This window comes from Rhinoraja longicauda, chromosome 23 (assembly GCF_053455715.1).
Source record: "Rhinoraja longicauda isolate Sanriku21f chromosome 23, sRhiLon1.1, whole genome shotgun sequence".
NCBI classification, from domain to species: domain Eukaryota; kingdom Metazoa; phylum Chordata; class Chondrichthyes; order Rajiformes; family Arhynchobatidae; genus Rhinoraja; species Rhinoraja longicauda.
In genome coordinates this window covers 30,747,357-30,766,120 of record NC_135975.1, presented here as the reverse complement: position 1 = coordinate 30,766,120, position 18,764 = coordinate 30,747,357, and the positions used below count along the sequence as shown (strand labels likewise).

General features: G+C 45.4%; 1 protein-coding gene across 2 annotated transcripts in view; it reads left to right on the top strand.

Moving 5' to 3' along the window:
- gys2 (glycogen synthase 2) overlaps positions 1 to 16,214 on the top strand; it is a 39,537-nt gene extending 23,323 nt beyond the window's left edge. For both annotated transcript variants that reach the window (XM_078419975.1, XM_078419976.1), the window contains exons 10-16: positions 231 to 309; positions 2,361 to 2,474; positions 5,696 to 5,822; positions 10,600 to 10,695; positions 10,797 to 10,960; positions 12,449 to 12,529; positions 13,806 to 16,214. In XM_078419975.1, the coding sequence (XP_078276101.1) occupies positions 231 to 309; positions 2,361 to 2,474; positions 5,696 to 5,822; positions 10,600 to 10,695; positions 10,797 to 10,960; positions 12,449 to 12,529; positions 13,806 to 14,012 (868 nt within the window). In that variant the 3' untranslated portion in view covers positions 14,013 to 16,214. The remainder of the gene's footprint in view (positions 1 to 230; positions 310 to 2,360; positions 2,475 to 5,695; positions 5,823 to 10,599; positions 10,696 to 10,796; positions 10,961 to 12,448; positions 12,530 to 13,805) is intronic.
- The last annotated feature ends 2,550 nt before the right edge of the window (positions 16,215 to 18,764 follow it).

Sequence of the window (18,764 nt, the reverse complement as noted above, 5' to 3'; positions counted from 1 at the left end):
GCATTTTGATTCTATTTTCAGTGTAAACCAGCATCTGCAGTTCCTTTCTACACAATGAGGTGATGTGAGATTGGGATGGACTTGGAAGAAAGGTTGAGATATAATGGGTGCATGGAAATGAACGGGCGATGAATTAGGGTCAAATGGGGCCAGCTTAGATGGAGCATCTTGATATTGGATCCAATTTCGGTCTCTTTCATTAATGTCAGGACTCTATCATGTGTTTGCAGAGGGGAAACTCCAGATATGACCAAGTTCCTTGATCGTGATGACTTGACTATAATGAAAAGAGCCATTTATGCAACGCAGGTATGCCTAGGAATGGACCCATTGTTTTTTGGCCAGGATAGAGCTAAAATTATATTTCCCCTTGCTGGGTAAAGAAGCTGTTCTTTGATTCTAGAGTTTGAAAATGATATTTTCCCACGGTGGCAAAAGAAGCGGTACAAATCCAGCTCTCTCTGATTCTGAAACTCCTTGACTTTTCTTTTAAATTGAATCGTTTGAAGACACGTCACATAAGGGTTTGTCCATAATCTGATGCCCTAGGAATCAGATTCTACTGACATCATTGAATTGAACGTACATGTATTTCTTCGTATCATGTTTGGTATATTAACAGCATGAGTATTTTCTTTAAATATCACCAACACAGAGTTTGCTGTTTAAAATCCTGGGCCAAGGCACATCCAATCTTCTGGCATATTTTTGAAGGGTCAATTAATTATTATTAATGTGCTTGCTACCTGCTAGTTTTTAAATATGAATCGAAGACTGTCTCTCATCCTCTCATCTCTATTAGAACATGCAGCAATGGAACAGGCCCTTCGGCCCACAACGTCTGTGCCATACATGATGCAAAGATAAACTAATCTCCTCTGCCTGCACGTGGTCTACATCCTGCCATTCCCTGCATATCCACGTGTCTATCTAAACACATCTTAATTGCTATCATCATATGGGCCTCCCCCATCTCCTCTGGCAGTGTGATCTCAGCACACACCACTGAGTTTCTTTAAAAAATAAACCTTTCTCAGGCCACTTTATAAATGCATGATTCTGATGCTTGGTTAAATCATGGTCACTCTGGATGTCAAACCCTTTTGCCCATCATTGATCCCTATCCCTGCGATAACCTTTCTGACCTCTGCCTTGCATTTCAACTGGATTAAGGGTGAACTTTCCAGAAATACAGATGGCAATAACGAGAAGGGACACTGTAAATTAGTCGAGTGTTAATGAGAGTGATGCTGTAAACTCTGTAGGACTCTCATCTTAAGCTGGTTTCAAATGTTTGAATATATTTTCTAATTGGTCCTGCTATTTAATTCAACTCGTTGGTGGTGCTACAGACTTGCTGCCTTTAGAGGGAAGTCAATTCTATTCTGGTGAATGTAAAGAGTGGTTTACTGTTAGTTTTATTGCATACGGTTTTCCTATGATACTTTTAATTTTAGTTTGGTTCATTGTCACGTGTACTGAGGTACAGTGAAAAACATTTGCGTGCTAGCCAGTCAGCAGAAACATGATTACAATCAAGCCATCCACAGTGTACAGATGAAGGGTAAAGGGAATAACATGAATGCAGGGTAAAGTCCTATCAAAGATAGTCCGAGGGTCTCCAGTGTGGTGATAATAGCTCAGGACTGCTCTCTAGTTGGTTATAGGATGATTCAGTTGCCTGATAACAGCTGGGAAGAAAGTCCCTGAATCTAGAGGTGTGTGTTTTCGTGCCCTGTACCACTTTAGATTTTTTTTTTAGATTTAGAGATACAGCGCAGAAACAGGCTCTTCGGCCCACCGGGTCCGCGCCGCCCAGCGATCCCCGCACACTAACACTATCCTTCACCCACTAGGGACAATTTTTACATTTGCCCAGTCAATTAACCTACATACCTGTATGTCTTTGGAGTGTGTGAGGAAACCGACGATCTCGGAGAAAACTCACGCAGGTCACGGGGCGAACGTACAAACTCCGTACAGGCGGCGCCCGTAGTCGGAATCGAACCTGGGTCTCCGGACCGCATTCGCTGTAAGGCAGCAACTCTACCGCTGCGCCACCGTGCCGCCACTTGCCTGATGGGAGTGGAGGGAAGAAGGAGTGGACCGGGGTGTGACTAATCCTTGACTATGCTGGTGGCCTTGCCAAGGCAGCGTGAAGTGTAGATGGAATCAATCGAAGGGAGGTTGGTTTGTGTGATGGGCTGGGCTGGGCGTCCACAATTCTCTGCAGTTTATTGGGGTCTTGGGTGGGGCTGCCAAACCGTGCAGCCATGCATCCCGATAAAATGCTTTCTACTTTAAAATGTTTCACTGTTACTGCAGCCATTGATTGGAAATTTGCCCTCCCCCAACTCCAGCGCCAAAGTCTACCTCCTGTGACGACGCACAACATGCTCGATGATAGCAAGGACCCCATCCTCAGCACCATCCGACGCATTGGGCTGTTCAACAACAGAGCTGACCGAGTTAAGGTGGGTACTTGGCCTTCTGTCCCCTCAGCCGGGGATGCATTGACTCCACACCCAGACTGGATGCCCTTCTCCTGTGTACCTGATGATCATTTGCACCCTTTACGTTCAAGCAACTTTCTCATTTGTGTCTAGGAAGGAACTACAGATGCTGATTTAAACTGACGATAGACACAAAAAAACTGGAATAACTAAGTGGGTCAGGCAGCATCTCTGGAGAAAAGGAATAGGTGACGTTTTGGGTCAAACATCAAACAGGCAGCACCTGTGATCAGGATTGAACCTGGGTCTCTGGTGCTGTGAGGCAGCAGCTGTGCCTTGCTGTCTGAAATGTTGGAGTATTCACAATGAATGAAATATATGCAAAAAGATATGCACAAAGTAAATTTGGAGCCCACAATGGTCCATTGTTGGCTGTGGGGTCGGTGATAATGAGTTGTACAGATAGTGAAACTAGTCGAACAGTTTGTCTTTAGTTTAGTTCAGAGATTCTGTGTGGAAACAGGCCCTTCGGCCCACCTACTCAACGCCATCCATCGATCTCCCATTCACCTTGTGTCTATGTTACCCCACTTTCTCACATGAGGGGGGGTGGGGCAATTAACCAACAAACCTGCTTGTCTTTGGGAAGCGAGAGGAAACCGGAACACCCTGAGGAAACCCACGCGGTCATAGGGAGAACGTGTAAACTCCAAACAGGCATCACCTGAGATCAGGATTGAACCTTGGTCTCTGGTGCTGTGAGGCAGCAGCTGTGCCTTGCTGTCTGAAATGTTGGCGTATTCACAATGAATTGGCATGGCAGAGCAAGGCATTGTACATGGTGGCGTTAATCTAAAATGTCTAGTTTAGTCAGAGTGATACAGTGTGGAAACAGACCCAACTCGCCCACACCGCCAACAATGTCCCAGCTACACTAGTCCCACTTGCCTGCGCTTGGTCCATATCCCTCCAAACCTGTCCTATCCATGCACCTGTCTAACTGTTTAGGGCAGGTTTGGAGGTATATGGGCCAAGCGCAGGCAAGTGGGACTAGTTTGTTACATTTTCTATTTGAATTGGAAACGTCGATGCAGAACTGAAGTATTTTTCTTTAAATGGAGATCTAAATTCCCTTTGAGGGTGGTACAGAGGCACAGGAGTAGAGTTGCTGCCTCACGGCACCTGAGACCTGGGTTCAATCCTGACCCTTGGTGCTGTCTGAATGCAGAGTTTGCACACACTCCTGCGATCTGTGTGGGTTTCCTCCCACATCCCAAAGACGTTCACGTTCAGGTTTGTAGGTTGATTGTCTTCTGTAAATTGCCCCCGGGTGCTAGGGAGTGGATGAAAAGTGGGATAACGTAGAACAAATGTGAGTGGGTAATCGGTGGTTGGCGCAGACTCGATGGGCCGAAGGGCCTGTTTCCATGCTCTATCTCTAAACTAAACTAAAACTAATCTCAATCTGTGGCTGATGTACACACCACCTGCCATTGACGATCATTGCTTTATATAAATGAACATTATCCCCATTAAGGCAATTTAATGTTCTGAGCCGTACTGATTTGGGACTGGCATCATTGGAGCAGATTGTATATAACTGGTGTAAAAATTGGTCTACAAAGTGCCTAATGAGGTGGCGGGGAATAAATGCCAAAAACTGAAATCATAAATAAGCCAAATGAAATTGTATCTTAATGATCTGGGATGTGACTATTGTTTAGATTGGTAATTATTTTGATGAAACTAAACTCTTGCTTAAATGAGCACAGATTGCTGAAGACCTGGCTCTTGCTCGCTATCTAATACAGTTCTGCCTGACAAGAACACTGCACATTGTATTCTACTGTTCCAAGTTTTGAAACTCGAGAAAATAAAGTTGAGCTATTAGATTTGTCCCGAATAAAATTTATGTTGTATATTAGTCTCAAAACTACTTCAGGTTACCATCTATATACTAAAACTATTGTTTGTTTGTTTGTTCCTGAACTACAGCCAAAACGGTACATGATAACGTGACAATTTTAGGCCCACCTTACTCACCGTCGTCCCTTTGGTGCTAATGGAAGGAGTTTCATTGAAATCGGTGTTATATTTTTTAAGTTATTCACATTTTAAAGTTTAAATCTATCTCGGGGGGGGGGGGGAGGATAAGAGGGTTGAGGGGAAGGTGGACAGGGGAAGGGAAGATAAGGGGGGTTGGGGATGGAATGGGGGGGTGGAGGGGGGGCTAGGGGGGGGAGGGGGAGGAGAGGGTGCTGCACCAATGCAGGAGAGGTTTGGGCCCAATGGGTCCTTTTAGTCTAGTCTATCCATCTACATATCTATCTATATCTATATATATTTTTTATATTACTAAAACTCAGATCTTGTGTGTATACATATATATTATATATATATATATCTATGTATCTATCTATGTATTTCTGTGATTTCGCCAAAACGGTGGACCATAGCGCCACAGTTTTTGCGCCACCTTAATCACCACTCTCGCAGCAACTCTGTATAACAACTTTCATTTAAATTGGTCTTATATTTTTTAAGTTACAGACATTTTAAAGTTCCACGATTCTCCTTTCTAAACACCTTTTTCCAAGGGCTGCTGTGCGTATCACGTCACCATAGGGCACGCACGGACTCTCTCTTCACTCGCACAAACAAGATGGTAGAGTTGCTGCCTTACAGCGCTCGCAGCGCCAGAGACCCGGGTTCCATCTGTCTGTACAGAGTTTGTACGTTCTCCCCGTGACTGCGTGGGTTTCCTCTGAGAACTACGCTTTCCTCCCACATTCCAAAGACGTACAGGCTTGAAGGTTGATTGGCTTGGGTTTGTATACCTGGTATCAGTGTAAATTATACCCATTGTGTGTAGGCATGCGTTAATGTTTGGGGATCACTGGTCGGTGTGGGCTCGGTGGGCTGAAGAGCCTGTTTCTGTGCTGTACCTCTAAACTGTATCCACCTATCACTTGCCAGGCTTTGTCCCACTCACATCTCCCTTTTCCAATTTTCTCCCTGTGGCCGATTATAATCTGTCTCAAGAAGACACCTGAAGCGTCAACGATCCACAGTAACTCAGCAGGTCAGACGCCTGCTCTTGGCCTGACCCGAGTTACTCCAGCACTTTATGTTCTACGCAAGATTCCAGCATTTGCAGTTCCTTGTGTCTTCCAGAAATTTGTTCCTTATAACAACGTCACTTGTTTATCAAATGTTTTAAAATCTGCATTTGTATTTTCTAGATTGTTTTCCACCCCGAGTTTCTATCGTCCACCAGTCCATTGTTGCCCATGGACTATGAGGAGTTTGTCCGGGGTTGTCACCTTGGAATCTTCCCATCCTATTATGAGCCTTGGGGATACACTCCTGGTAAGTGTCCTCTGTCCCATAACACTCCTGACCTCAAAGGACCAAGAAAGCCTGAATGTTTTGTGTTGGCAGAGGACCTTGGATAATTCATCAGGAGGAGGGAGGCATGGGAGATGGGGAGAGAATGAACTTGGGTTTAAATTTATTATAGTCACGTGTACCAAGGTTTGGTGAAAAGCTTTGGTTTGCATGCTCTCCTACCAAATCTGATAATAACATGCATAAATACAATCGAGTCAAACAAGTAGAATAGGAAGAGTGAAGGGGAAGATAGAGTGCAGTACGTAGTTAGCCATGCAGCATGGAAACAGGCTCTTCCGCCCAACTTAGTCATGACAACTAAGATTCCCCATCTACACTTTTGGCCCATAATCCCTTAAACCTTCCCATTCGATGTACCCCCAGCCCAAACGTCTTTTAACTTGTTCAGTGCCACCCCGAATATACAATGGTCAGAGTATACAAGTGAAAAAAAATCTTGGCAGTGAACAGGTTAAATATTGTTATAATACCTGCCTCAACCATCTCCTCTGGCAGCTCGTTGCAGATACCCACCACCCTAGGCGGTAGAGTCAACGCCGCTCAGCACCAGAGACTTGGGTTCAATCGTGACCTTGCGTGAAAGTCCTGAACCTCCCTGTCAGAGGTTGAGGCAAGACCTGATAGAAGTGTATAAAACTGAGGGGCATAGATTGGGTAGACTGTCAGAACCTCTTTCCCAGGGTGGCAAAGTCAAATACTAGAGGGCATCATTTTAAAGTGGGGGTGGCAAAATGTAAAGATGTTTGGGGGAAGGTCTTTTAGCAGGTGGTGCGTGCCTGGAACATGGTGGTTGAAGACTTTGGTGACATTTAAAAAACTTTTGGATAGGCATGGGCAAAAACCTGGGATAACGCGGCAGGTTGGGCAACATCTCTGGAGAAATGGATAGGGGATGTTTTGGGTTGGGATCCTACGTTCAGTGTAGATTACAGCGTGCAAACAGGTCCTTCGGCACACCGAAACCTCACCGACCAACGATCCCCACACTATACACACTAGGGACAATTTACATTTATTTCAAGCCAATTAACCTACAAACCTGTACAGTGCCCTCCCTAAATGTTTGGGACAAAGACCCATCATTTATTTATTTGCCTCTGTACTCCACAATTTGAGATTTGTAATAGAAAAAAATCACATGTGGTTAAAGTGCACATTGTCAGGTGTTATTAACGGGTATCTTTATACATTTTGGTTTCACCATGTAGAAATTACAGCTGTGTTTATACATAGTCCCCCCATTTCAGGGCACCATAATGTTTGGGACACATGGCTTCACAGGTGTTTGTAATTGCTCAGGTGTGTTTAATTGCCTCCTTCATGCAGGTATAAGTGAGCTCTCAGCACCTAGTCTTTCCTCCAGTCTTTCCATCACCTTTGGAAACTTTTATTGCTGTTTATCAACATGAGGACCAAACGTGCCAATGAAAGTTAAAGAAGCCATTATGAGACTGAGAAACGAGAATAAAACTGTTCGAGACATCAGCCAAACCTTAGGCTTACCAAAATCAACTGTTTGGAACATCATTAAGAAGAAAGAGAGCACTGGTGAGCTTACTAATCGCAAAGGGACTGGCAGGCCAAGGAAGACCTCTACAGCTGATGACAGAAGAATTCTCTCTATGATAAAGAAAAATCCCCAAACACCTGTCCGACAGATCAGAAACACACTTCAGGAGTCAGGTGTGGATTTGTCATTGACCACTGTCCGCAGAAGACTTCATGAACAAAAATACAGAGGCTACACTGCAAGATGCAAACCACTGGTTAGGCACAAAAATAGAATGGTCAGGTTACAATTTGCCAAGAAGTACTTAAAAGAGCAATCACAGTTCTGGAAAAAGTCTTGTGAACAGATGAGATGAAGATTAACTTGTATCAGACTGATGGCAAGAGCAAAGTATGGAGGAGAGATGGAACTGCCCAAGATCCAAAGCATACCACCTCATCTTGTACTCACTGTTTCAGAGCACCATATAGCAGTTCATTGGCTATATTTAAGAGGGAGTTAGATATGGCCCTTGTGGCTAAAGCGATCAGGGGGTATGGCGAGAAGGCAGGTACGGTAGCGCAGCGGTAGAGTTGCTGCTTTACAGCGAATGCAGCGCCGGAGACTCAGGTTCGATCCTGACTACGGGTGCTGCACTGTAAGGAGTTTGTACGTTCTCCCCGTGACCTGCGTGGGTTTTCTCCGAGATCTTCGGTTTCCTCCCACACTCCAAAGACGTACAGGTATGTAGGTTAATTGACTGGGTATATGTAAAAATTGTCCCTAGTGTGTGTAGGATAGTGTTAGTGTGCGGGGATCACTGGGCGGTGCGGACTTGGTGGGCCGAAAAGGCCTGTTTCCGCGCTGTATCTGAAATATGAAAAAAAATATGAAAATGGGTACGGGATACTGAGTTGGATGATCAGCCATGATCATATTGAATGGCGGTGCAGGCTCGAAGGGCCAAATGGCCTACTCCTGCACCTATTTTCTATGTTTCTATGTTTCTATCTGTAAAACATGGTGGTGGGGGTGTTATGGCCTGGGCATGTATGGCTGCTGAAGGTACTGGCTCACTTATCTTCATTGATGATGCAACTGCTGATGGTAATTGCATAATGAATTCTGACGTGTATAGACACGTCCTATCTGCTCAAGGTCAAACAAATGCCTCAAAACTCATTGGCCGGCGGTTCATTCTACAGCAAGACAATGATCCCAAATATACTGCTAAAGCAACAAAGGGGGTTTTCAAAGCTAAAAAATGGTCAATTCTTAAGTGGCCAAGTCAATCACCCGATCTGAACCCAATTGAGCATGCCGTTTATATGCTGAAGAGAAAACTGAAGGGGACAAGCATAAGCTAAAGATGGCTGCAATACAGACCTGGCAGAGCATCACCAGAGAAGACACCCAGCAACTGGTGATGTCCATGAATCGCAGACTTCAAGCAGTCATTGCATATCCTTTGCCTGCAACAAAATATGAAACATGACTACTTTCATTTACATGACATTGCTGAGTCCCAAACATTATGGTGCTCTGAAATGGGGGGGGGGGGGGAACTATGTATAAACACTGCTTTAATTTCTACATGGTCAAACCAAAATGTATTAAAAATGGGTTTTATTTCAATTTGACACTTTAACCACATGTGATTTTTTTTTTTCTGTTTTCTATTACAAATCTCAAATTGTGCGGTACAGAGCCAAATACATAAACGATGGGTCTTTGTCCCAAACATTATGGAGGGCACTGTATGTCTTCGGAGCGTGGGAGGACACTAACGATCTCTGAGAAAACCCACACTGTCACGGGGAGAATGTACAAACTCCTTACACACAACACCCGTAGACAGGATCAAACCTGGGTCTGTGGCACTGCAAGGCAGCGACTCTAATGCTGCGCCACCATGCCACCCCTCAGACCGATGGGGGTGGGAAGATGTGAGTGGAAGCAAGTGAAGACCAGGACAAATCTGGGCCAGTAACAGATGACCTTGGGCAGCGAGTCAAAATGCACTTCTCCTCATCCACACTATGTATTCAAAGGAAATTATGTCACGCTCTGTGTTTTCTATTTGGTGCCTTGTTGCAATATTTTGGAAATGAATCTGGAATTCCTGGAGTCTTGGGCACAATTCTGGAATTTTGGCAGTTTTCTCTCTAACACGTTCATTAACAAATATCCCATCCCTGGAAAATAACCCTTCACTGCATCTTTCACGCAATGTAACACTCGGATCAAAGCTGCAAAACTTAATCTTCAAATACAAGAGGGTGTAGGGGCAAAGCTTAAAGAAGACGTGTGGTACAAGTCTTTTACACAGGGTAGTGGGTGCCTGGAATGTGCTGCTGACGGTGATGGTTCAAGCAAATACGATCGGGCATTCAACAGACTTTTGGATAGACACATGGATTATGTGCAGGTAGAGAAGTGGTGGTTCGGAAGGAACTTCAGATGCTGTCTTGTACCAAAGATAGACACAAAATGCTGGAGTAACTCTGCTTGTATCGCTGCCTTTAACCCCAGCCAACAATTGGCCATTATGGACTTCACCCTTCGTGAAGTCATCTGTTGCCGGCCCTTGTATGTTCCGGCCTTTTCTTACCTCCAGTTTCTCCCCCATCTCTCTGTCTGAAAAAAAGTTCCGACCTGAAACGTCATCTATTCCTTTTCTCCAGAGACGCTGCCTGACCCACTGAGTTGCTCCAGCATTTTGCCCGTCTTGGGGTGGCGCAGCGGTAGAGTTGCTGCCCCGCAGCGCCAGATACCAGCGTTCGATCCTGATCGTGGGCGCTGTCTGTGTGGAGTTTGCACGTTCTCCATGCTACCCATGCGCTTTTCCCTGAGCTCTTGGTTTCCTTCCACACCCCGAAGACATGCGGGTTTGTAGGTTAATGAGCTTTGGATAAAAATTGTAAATGGTCCCTGGTGTGTGTCAGAATGTGCTGGTGTGCTGGGATCGCTGGTTGGAGCGGACTCGGTGGTGCAGAGTGCCTGTTTCAGCGCAGCCTCTCTAAAACTTAGAGGAAGGAACTGCAGATGCTGGTTTAAACCAAAGACAGGCACAAAACGCTGGTGTAACTCAGCGGGTTAGGCAGCACCTCTGGAGAAAAGGAACAGGTGAGGTTTCGGGACGAGACCCTTGGCGTCATGTTCGGCAAGATGTGAGCTGAAGTGCTGTACTGTTCTGTGTTCTATCAGCCTGCATAAACCAGCGTTGCCAACTCTCTGTGTTTGCAGCGGAGTGCACGGTGATGGGGATTCCCAGCGTGACAACCAACCTCTCCGGCTTTGGGTGCTTCATGCAGGAGCACGTGGCGGACCCTACATCTTACGGTAAGCCATGTCCCCGATCGAATGCTGCACCACGGGACACTCCTCATTTAGTTCTCCCAGTTTGGGCTTCCGATAACCTTGTGCCTTTCCGCTCCTTCCAGGGATTTATATCCTCGACCGGCGTTTCCGATCCCTCGAAGAGTCGTGCAATCAGTTGACGCAGTTCATGTTCGGCTTTTGCAAACAATCTCGTCGTCAGAGGATCATTCAAAGGAATCGGACCGAGAGGCTTTCAGAACTTCTGGACTGGAGATACCTAGGCAGGGTACAAAATCACCCCCTGCCCCGATATTGATTGTCCCACCCTGGTCATTCATTCTCTCTGCTCCCGTCGGGCAGAAAGTACTAAAGCTTGAAAGCGCGCACCACCCGACAGGCCATTTAGGGCTGAGATGAGGAAAAACATTTTCACCCAGAGAGTTGTGAATCTGTGGAATTCCCTGCCACAGAAGGAAGTGGAGGCCAATTCACTGGATGTCTTCAAGAGAGAGTTGGATATCGCTCTTGGGGCTAACGGAATCAAGGGATATGGGGAGAAAGTGGGAAAAGGGTACTGATTTTGAATGGCGGTGCTGGCTCAAAGGGCTGAATGGCCTACTCCTGCACCTATTTTCTATGTTTCTTCCCCTCTGTTATCAGGTTTCTGAATGATGCTTCCTTTAGTTTAGAGATGCAGCATGGAAACGGGCACTTTTGTCCCATCACCACCATTGACTCCATCTGCCCCACACTGCCCTGGCAAAGCAGCCAACATAATCTGTCACTTGTCCCATCCCATTCATTCATCGTTCTCCCAGCTCCTATCTGGCTGAAGATACAGAAGCTTGAGAGTGTGCGAGCACCACTTTCCCTCTAATCTGAATGGTCTTTCCATAAGCCAGGGTACTGTCTGGATCACCTCTACACCAAGACCTAGGGGAGGGGTTAGGATGAGATGAGGGGCAGGGAGTTTCATACTTCCCAGTTTCTTGGCCTGCACCAAAGCACAACGGCTAAAGATTTAATGCTACGGACTTGGTGTGGCTTTGAGATTAGTGAGGCGGAGATTCCAAGAGACTGATGTATGTGAAAGCCAAATAAATCATCTGGTCTTGGGAGTTGGGCAGAAAGATTTCTAATGGATTGTAAGCAAGCACATTCCCATGCGCGATGTGGTTATCAGAAAAAGAGACAATGCGTTGGAGTAACTCAGCGGGTCAAGCAGCATCTCTGGAGAAGATGACATTTCAGGTTGGGACCCTTCCCCATTAGCTGACATCTACAGATGTATCAAACTTGCAATCAGGGGCTCCTGGCTAATTAAATTTCTAACCAAAATGGAGGAGCAAATTTCTGTAAATAAGCACGTGTAGGTTTGGGTTTATTATTGTCGCATGTACTCGAGGTACAGTGAAAAGCTTTGTTTTGCATGCTATCCAAACAGATCTGATAATGCTACCCATAAATACAATCGAGACAAACTCGAGGGCAATAGATAAAGCAAAGGGGAAGATAGGGTGCAGGATTTGGTTCTCAGCATCAATTCCAGAGACGGTCCAATGGGGTAGAGGTGAATCGGACAGTACCATAGCTTATGGAAGGACCATTCAGAATCCTGATAATGGGGGAAGAAGCTGTTTCTGAGTCTCGATGTGAAATTATATCACTCATTCTGAAAACGTGGCACATACAGATTTTTCTGGGTTAGGATTTAGAACCTTTTGTTACATTCTTCAAAAGTGAATGGTAACTTTAAAATTATTTTCATCCTCAGTACTACATGCATGCCCGTCATCTTGCGCTATGTAAAGCCTTCCCAGAAAAATTCCAGATGGAGCCCATTGCACCTCCTTTGGTAAGTTTGTCTGTTTTATGTGGTGTGGACAGAACGCTGGTATGCTTGCTTTCATCAGTTGGGGCATTGAGTGTAAGTCAGGAAGTCATGATGCAACTTCATAGGACTTTGGCTAGGCCACATTTGGAGTATTGTGTGCAGTTCTGCTTACTCCATTACAAGGAAGATGTGGAGGCTTTGGAGAGGGTGAAGATGTTTACCAGAATGATGCCTGGACCAGGCGGTCCTGGCTACAAGGAGCAGTTTAACAGACTTTGATTTCCTCTGGAACGTCAGAGGTTGAGGGGATACCGAATAGAGTTGTATCCAACTGAGTGTCCTGGATAAGGTAGATGGCAAGAACCTTTTTCCCCAGGATGGAAATGTCAAATACTTGAGGTCACAGTTTAATTTATTGTCACGTGCACAGAGATACAGTGAAACACTTTTGTTGCATGCTAACCAGTCAGCGGAAAGATGGTACATGATTACAATAGAGCCATCCACAGTGTACAGATACATGATAACAGGAAGAATGTGAGTAACGTTTAGTACAAGGCAAAGTCTAGTTTAAAGATGGTCCAAGGATCTCCAGTGAGTAGTTCGGCACTGATCTCTAGTTGTTGGTAGGATGGTTCAGTTGCCTGATAACAGCTGGGAAGAAACTATCCCAGAACCTGGGGGCGTGCTTTTTCACACTTCTGCACCTCTTGTCTGATGGGAGAGGGGAGAAGAGGGATTGGCTGGACTGTTACTCATCCTTGCCTGTAGCTTTCGGGTGAGAGGAGCAACTTTTTAAGATATGCAGAACAAGTGTGTTTTAGACAGAGGATGGTGGGTGCCTGAAATGCATTGCTGGTTGCTGGGAGTGAAGGCAGATACAATTGTGGGAGTTAGTCTTTTGGACAGACACATGGATATAGATCGTGTGCAGGCAGATAAGAGTCAGTCTTGACAAGTTCAGCACAAATCCTGATGGACATAGACTATGTTATAAGAGGTGTCGGTAGGGGAGACGGGCTGGATCTAGAAGGCATAGGGCTTAAAGTGAGAGAGGGAAACATTAAAGGTGATGTATGATGTAAATTATTTTACACAAAGTGCAGGGAATAGAGGATATGGATTATGTGCAGGCAGTTAAGAGTTGGTCTTGGCATCCTGTTCAGCGCATCTTGTGGGCTCGAGGGCCGGGTCTGTTCTGTGTCAAAAGTAGGCTGCATAAACCACGTGCCACAAAAGATGTGACCTTTCCAAAAGGCATAATGGCACGGACTAATCCCTTCTTGTCTTGCGCCAGACCGAAGGTTTCCGATATCCCCAGCCGGCCTCTGTGCCGCCTTCCCCTTCGGTGTCATTGCATTCGAGTCCCCACCAGAGTGACGACGAGGAGAATGGCGATGAGCGATACGACGAGGACGAGGAGGCGGAGAAGGATCGGAGGAACTTTAAAACGCCGGCTCCCATCCCCACCGGAAACCAATCTGATGCTGAGTACCATAACTGAGCAGGTGCCGAACTTCGCCATGTGAAACGTCGCTTACAAAACCTCGACAATGGGGGGGAAATAGAAACGCAAGCAAGTTAAGTCTGTGTAGTCTGGTTATACTGTACCCTATTGCGGCACATTGTCAAATTCTCATCGCTCTCAAGGGCAGAGTTGTGTTTTATACGAGTTTTGAGTGAGTACATGTAAACCTTTTTTAAATGTCTGTAATAATTAAGGAAGAGTTATGCCGTTCTCATTCCTGCTCCATTATATCAAGCAGGTCTGAAAGAACTTCCTAATCTTTCTTGTCGTACCCTTTAGCCTCCATCCACCTTTCAATTCTATTGAAGCAAGTTCCAGTATTAAGTCTCCACAGTAGGGAATAGTGAACTAATAGCTCCAAACCCCTGCACTGAAATATCAATTCAAAAGGCAAATCTCTAAGCCTTTTCGAATTGCCCCTTGATTTCCAGAACACACTTGCACACTTGTCCACAAATAACACGAGCTAATTTATAGAATGATATAATTATTACATAATTGTTACACTGCTGAAATTGTTACTTCGGAACTGGAGATGTGGCCAGTCATGATTAGCACTCAATGCTTTAAATTCCAGAGGGTCGAAAGACCTCCCAAGAATGGTTGTTTGAATCGGTATTTCAATTCAGAGGTTGGAGCTTATGGTGATCATTTTGACATTCACGATAAACTAAAAACAGGTTGTAATGTTATGATTGGAAGCACTTCATTGTTTTGGGGAAAGATTGGTGTTGGGCACCATGTTGGCCCATTCATTTCTCCTTTCACTACCAAACCAATTACCCCCCCCCCCCCCCCCCCCCCCCACACCCCCAATGTGAAATGGTGCAGATTAATGATTCGAGCTCTGATACAAAAGGGAATTAAAATTAACTTGTTCATCACTATTATCCACTTGACAATCTATTCTGCAGCAGGTGAATTTCAGCTTGAAAACAGTGTGATAATTGAGAACATGCAAGACATTCCTGCAACTGTACACATGAAATGCTTGCTTTCTTCAAACTAGGTATTTATTCACCCCCGCAAGTTGGGTCTTGTCCTGTTGGTTCTAACTCGGGGTAAATTTCCCCTCTTTCTCCACTTCTGTACACTTGTGATTTTAGGATAAACTATTTTGTTTCTGTATTTATGATTTAAAACTAATTGGTGCTATCAAAAGGGACTGAATAATGCAGCTAATTGTACATCACTGTCTTTCTGGAATCTGAGCTGGTAACTAATCGTGTGAGTTGTGTGTGTGGTTTTGTGTGCGTACATGTAGATCGAATGAAAGTTGATTGTGATACCAATTCTCCAGTGGAGGATGAAAGGAGAAATGTGCCAGGTCTTGAGGTACATGGACAGATGGCTTAGTACAATCCCAGCTTTCGAAAGCTCCAGTCACCAATGGCAAAAATTAGATTACAAACATGTTTTTTACTTTGAGCAGTGTAATCGGCAACAAAAGGCGACTATGAACCATGTCATTAGTGCTCCTACTTGCTGCCCACGTGCTGTATCTCAGAACCTGACTCTAAAAATCAATGGGTGAATGAGTGTGAATGGGACTGATGCAGTGATGGTGGACTCAGACGTGTTTTAATGGGCACCGATCTCTCTCTACACCTTTAATGATCCAATCAAAGTAGAAGCAGTCACAATGATTGACTCCCAGTTTAATTTGTGAACTCTTAAATGTGCCCAATGCCATCATTTCATTGCGACCAGTGAGTTTCCATTTTAATTCTGTGACGACGTTTGCTGAATTCTGAATTTTATTAGTTAACGTAACTGATGTGGAAAGTGCCTTAACTGCAAATTAATGTGTTTGCGTTCCTCTCCACTAAATCTGAATTGGAATTGACAAGGGACATGTGAATCTCCTGTTAAGTTGAAGCCATTAGTACGTCAAATGTTATCCTGCCCCTTGATATTATCGAAGTTTAATTTTTGATATCTTTAAATGGTTGCTTGCCTGGTCAGTGTTACTGTTTGTAGCTGAGAATGATTGTGCTGTAGCCATATGATGTATTTTACTATTTAAAACTGCATCATTCAGCATAGAACACTGACACAGTAAATAGTTTTATCATGATTGATACTAACTGGGTGTAATTGGCAACTGGTTCAGTGTGCAATAAATGTCATGAAATATTTGAACTTGGATTTATTATATTAAAGAGAATATTAACACTTTCCCTGTTCTGCCTATTGCCTGGAGTTTTTGACTAATCTGCTAGTTATTGATCAGTAAAGAATTCCACTTTTAAATCCCAGACATTCAAATCACGTGATTGGAATGGAATTAGACCATTCGGCCCATCGTGTCTACTCTGCCATTCAATCATGGCTGATCTCTGCCTCCCAATCCCATTTTCTTGCCTTTCCCCCCATAACCCTTGACACCCGTTCTAATCAAGAATTTGTCTATCTGTGCCTTTAAAATGTCCACTGACGGCCTCTGTGGCAATGAGTTCCACCAATTAACTACCCTCTGACTAAATCTGGGGCTTGGATTCTAATTTCTAAGTAGTTTTCAAAATTGGGGCAAGGCTTTTTGCCTGGATTTGATTGATTGATTAATTGAAGGATGCAGCCTGGAAACAGGCCTTTTGGGCCACACCGTCCATTGATCGATCACCCATCCACACTAGTTCTATGGTATCCCGCTTTGACGTTCACTCATTAAGCATTAGGGGCAATTTTAGAGGCCAATTAATCTACAAACCTGCGCGTCTCTGGGACATGGGAGGAAACCCATGCAGAAAATGTGAGAACTTCGCACAGATGGCACCAGAGGTCAGGGTTGAATTGGGGTCTTTGGTGCTGAGGCAGCGATTCTACGGTGGGATGTTTTTAAAGGTCGTTCTAGCTCCGATCGTAAGTCCCTTCACATCATCAACACTGAGCCACAGCCAGAGAACGTGCTGCTCCAGGTGTGTGGGAGAGACAGTGGATTAGGTTGCCCAAGGAAAGAAGAATGGAAACTGCAGTAATGAGGCATAGATAGGGTCGACATTCAGAACCTTTTGCCAGGGTGGAAGGGTCAAATATTAGAGGGCAGAGCTTGAATGTGGGTGGCGGCAAAGTTTATTTCGTAGTAGTGGGTGCTTGGAACGTGCTGCCAGGGGTGGTGGTTTAGGCAAATATGATCAGAATCATGAATATGGAGGGATATGATCAGGTGCAGGCAGAGAGACTAGTTTAACCTGACATTGTGTTCAACACATACATAGTGAGCCGAAGGGCTCTTGGTTGGAATGGAATACTTTATTGTCACATGTGACCAGGCACAGTGAAATTATTTGTTTGTATGCCCAAGGTGTACAAATAGTGCCCACCTGCGGCAGTGACAATGTTACAGGAGAACGCTGGCTCCTCCTTTGTTCCCCTCCCTCCCCCATTGTCCATTGTTCTTCCCCCTCCCTCACGGCGGTTCCTCCACGGCAGGTCCTCCATTGTTCTCCCCCCCCCCCCCCCCGACCCCCAACGGTGGTTCCCCCAAGCCTATCATCGACCACCGACTGCGGGTCGACCCGCGAGGCTTCGCCACCGCCACAAGGCTCCACTGCACCGCCGCTTCACTGCTGTCGCCGAGGCCCCACGCCACCGAGGCTCACCGCTGTTGCCGAAGCTTCACCGCGCCGAGGCCCCACGCCACCGAGGCTCACCGCTGTTGCCAAAGCTTCACCGCGCCGAGGCCTCACACCACCGAGGCTCACCGCTGCCGTCGACGGTCCATTCGGCCCAGGCAGGCTTTGCCGCCCGACTTTTCCGCAGGCTCCTGGGAGGCCTGAGCTTAGAGATGCAGCGTGGAAACAGGCCCTTTGGCCCACCGAGCCTGTGTCAACCAGTGATCCCCTTACGCTAACACTATCCTACACACTAGGGACAATTTGTACCAAAGCCAATTGGCCTACAAACATGTAGGTCTTTGGAGTGCAGGGGGAAACCGGAGCACCCGGGGGAAAACCCCATATGGTCACAGGGAGAACGTACAAACTCTGTACAGACAGCACCCATAGTCAGGATTGAAACGAGTTTCTGGCGCTGTAAGGCATCAACTCTACCGCTGTGCCAACGTATCACCCCACCTGTTCCTGTGATGTTTTATGTTCTAATAACGAGGAGAGTGGCGTTTTCAAAGCTGACAATTCCAGGTCCCATCTGCTTTCAGGCTGAACATCAAAGTCTGTTCATTTGAGGGCAGCAGAATTCTCCCCTGTATCCCAGCTAAAGAACACTTTAAAAGATTCAATCTGGTTATTTACCTCCTAAACGACATCCCCACAGATTACGGTGCACAAATGACCTAAAGTGTGTTTGATGTTACAACTGTGACTTCACTATAGTCGTACTTTATGATATCCCACAGCACTTGGTAGATAATTAATTTGCAAAGGGAATAACTTCTATAACCCTGTTTTTTGACCTCCACTTAGTGGACATTTATTTCACAAGATAGACACAAAATGCTGGAGTAACTCAGCGGGACAGGCAGCATCGCTGGGTAGAAGGAATGGGTGACGTTTTCGGGTCGAGACCCTTCTTCAGGGTGAGAGTCAGGGGAGAGGGAGTCGCAGAGATAGGGAAGTGCAAGAGATCAAAAGGCATGTCGATCAAGGAAAATGTAGAATAGATCATTGTTAGCGAGGAGAAGGTGACAATAAAGCAAACATAAAATGTAAAATAGGGACAGGCAGACTGGAGAACTGGGGAGGGATACAGAAGGGGGGGGGGAGCAGG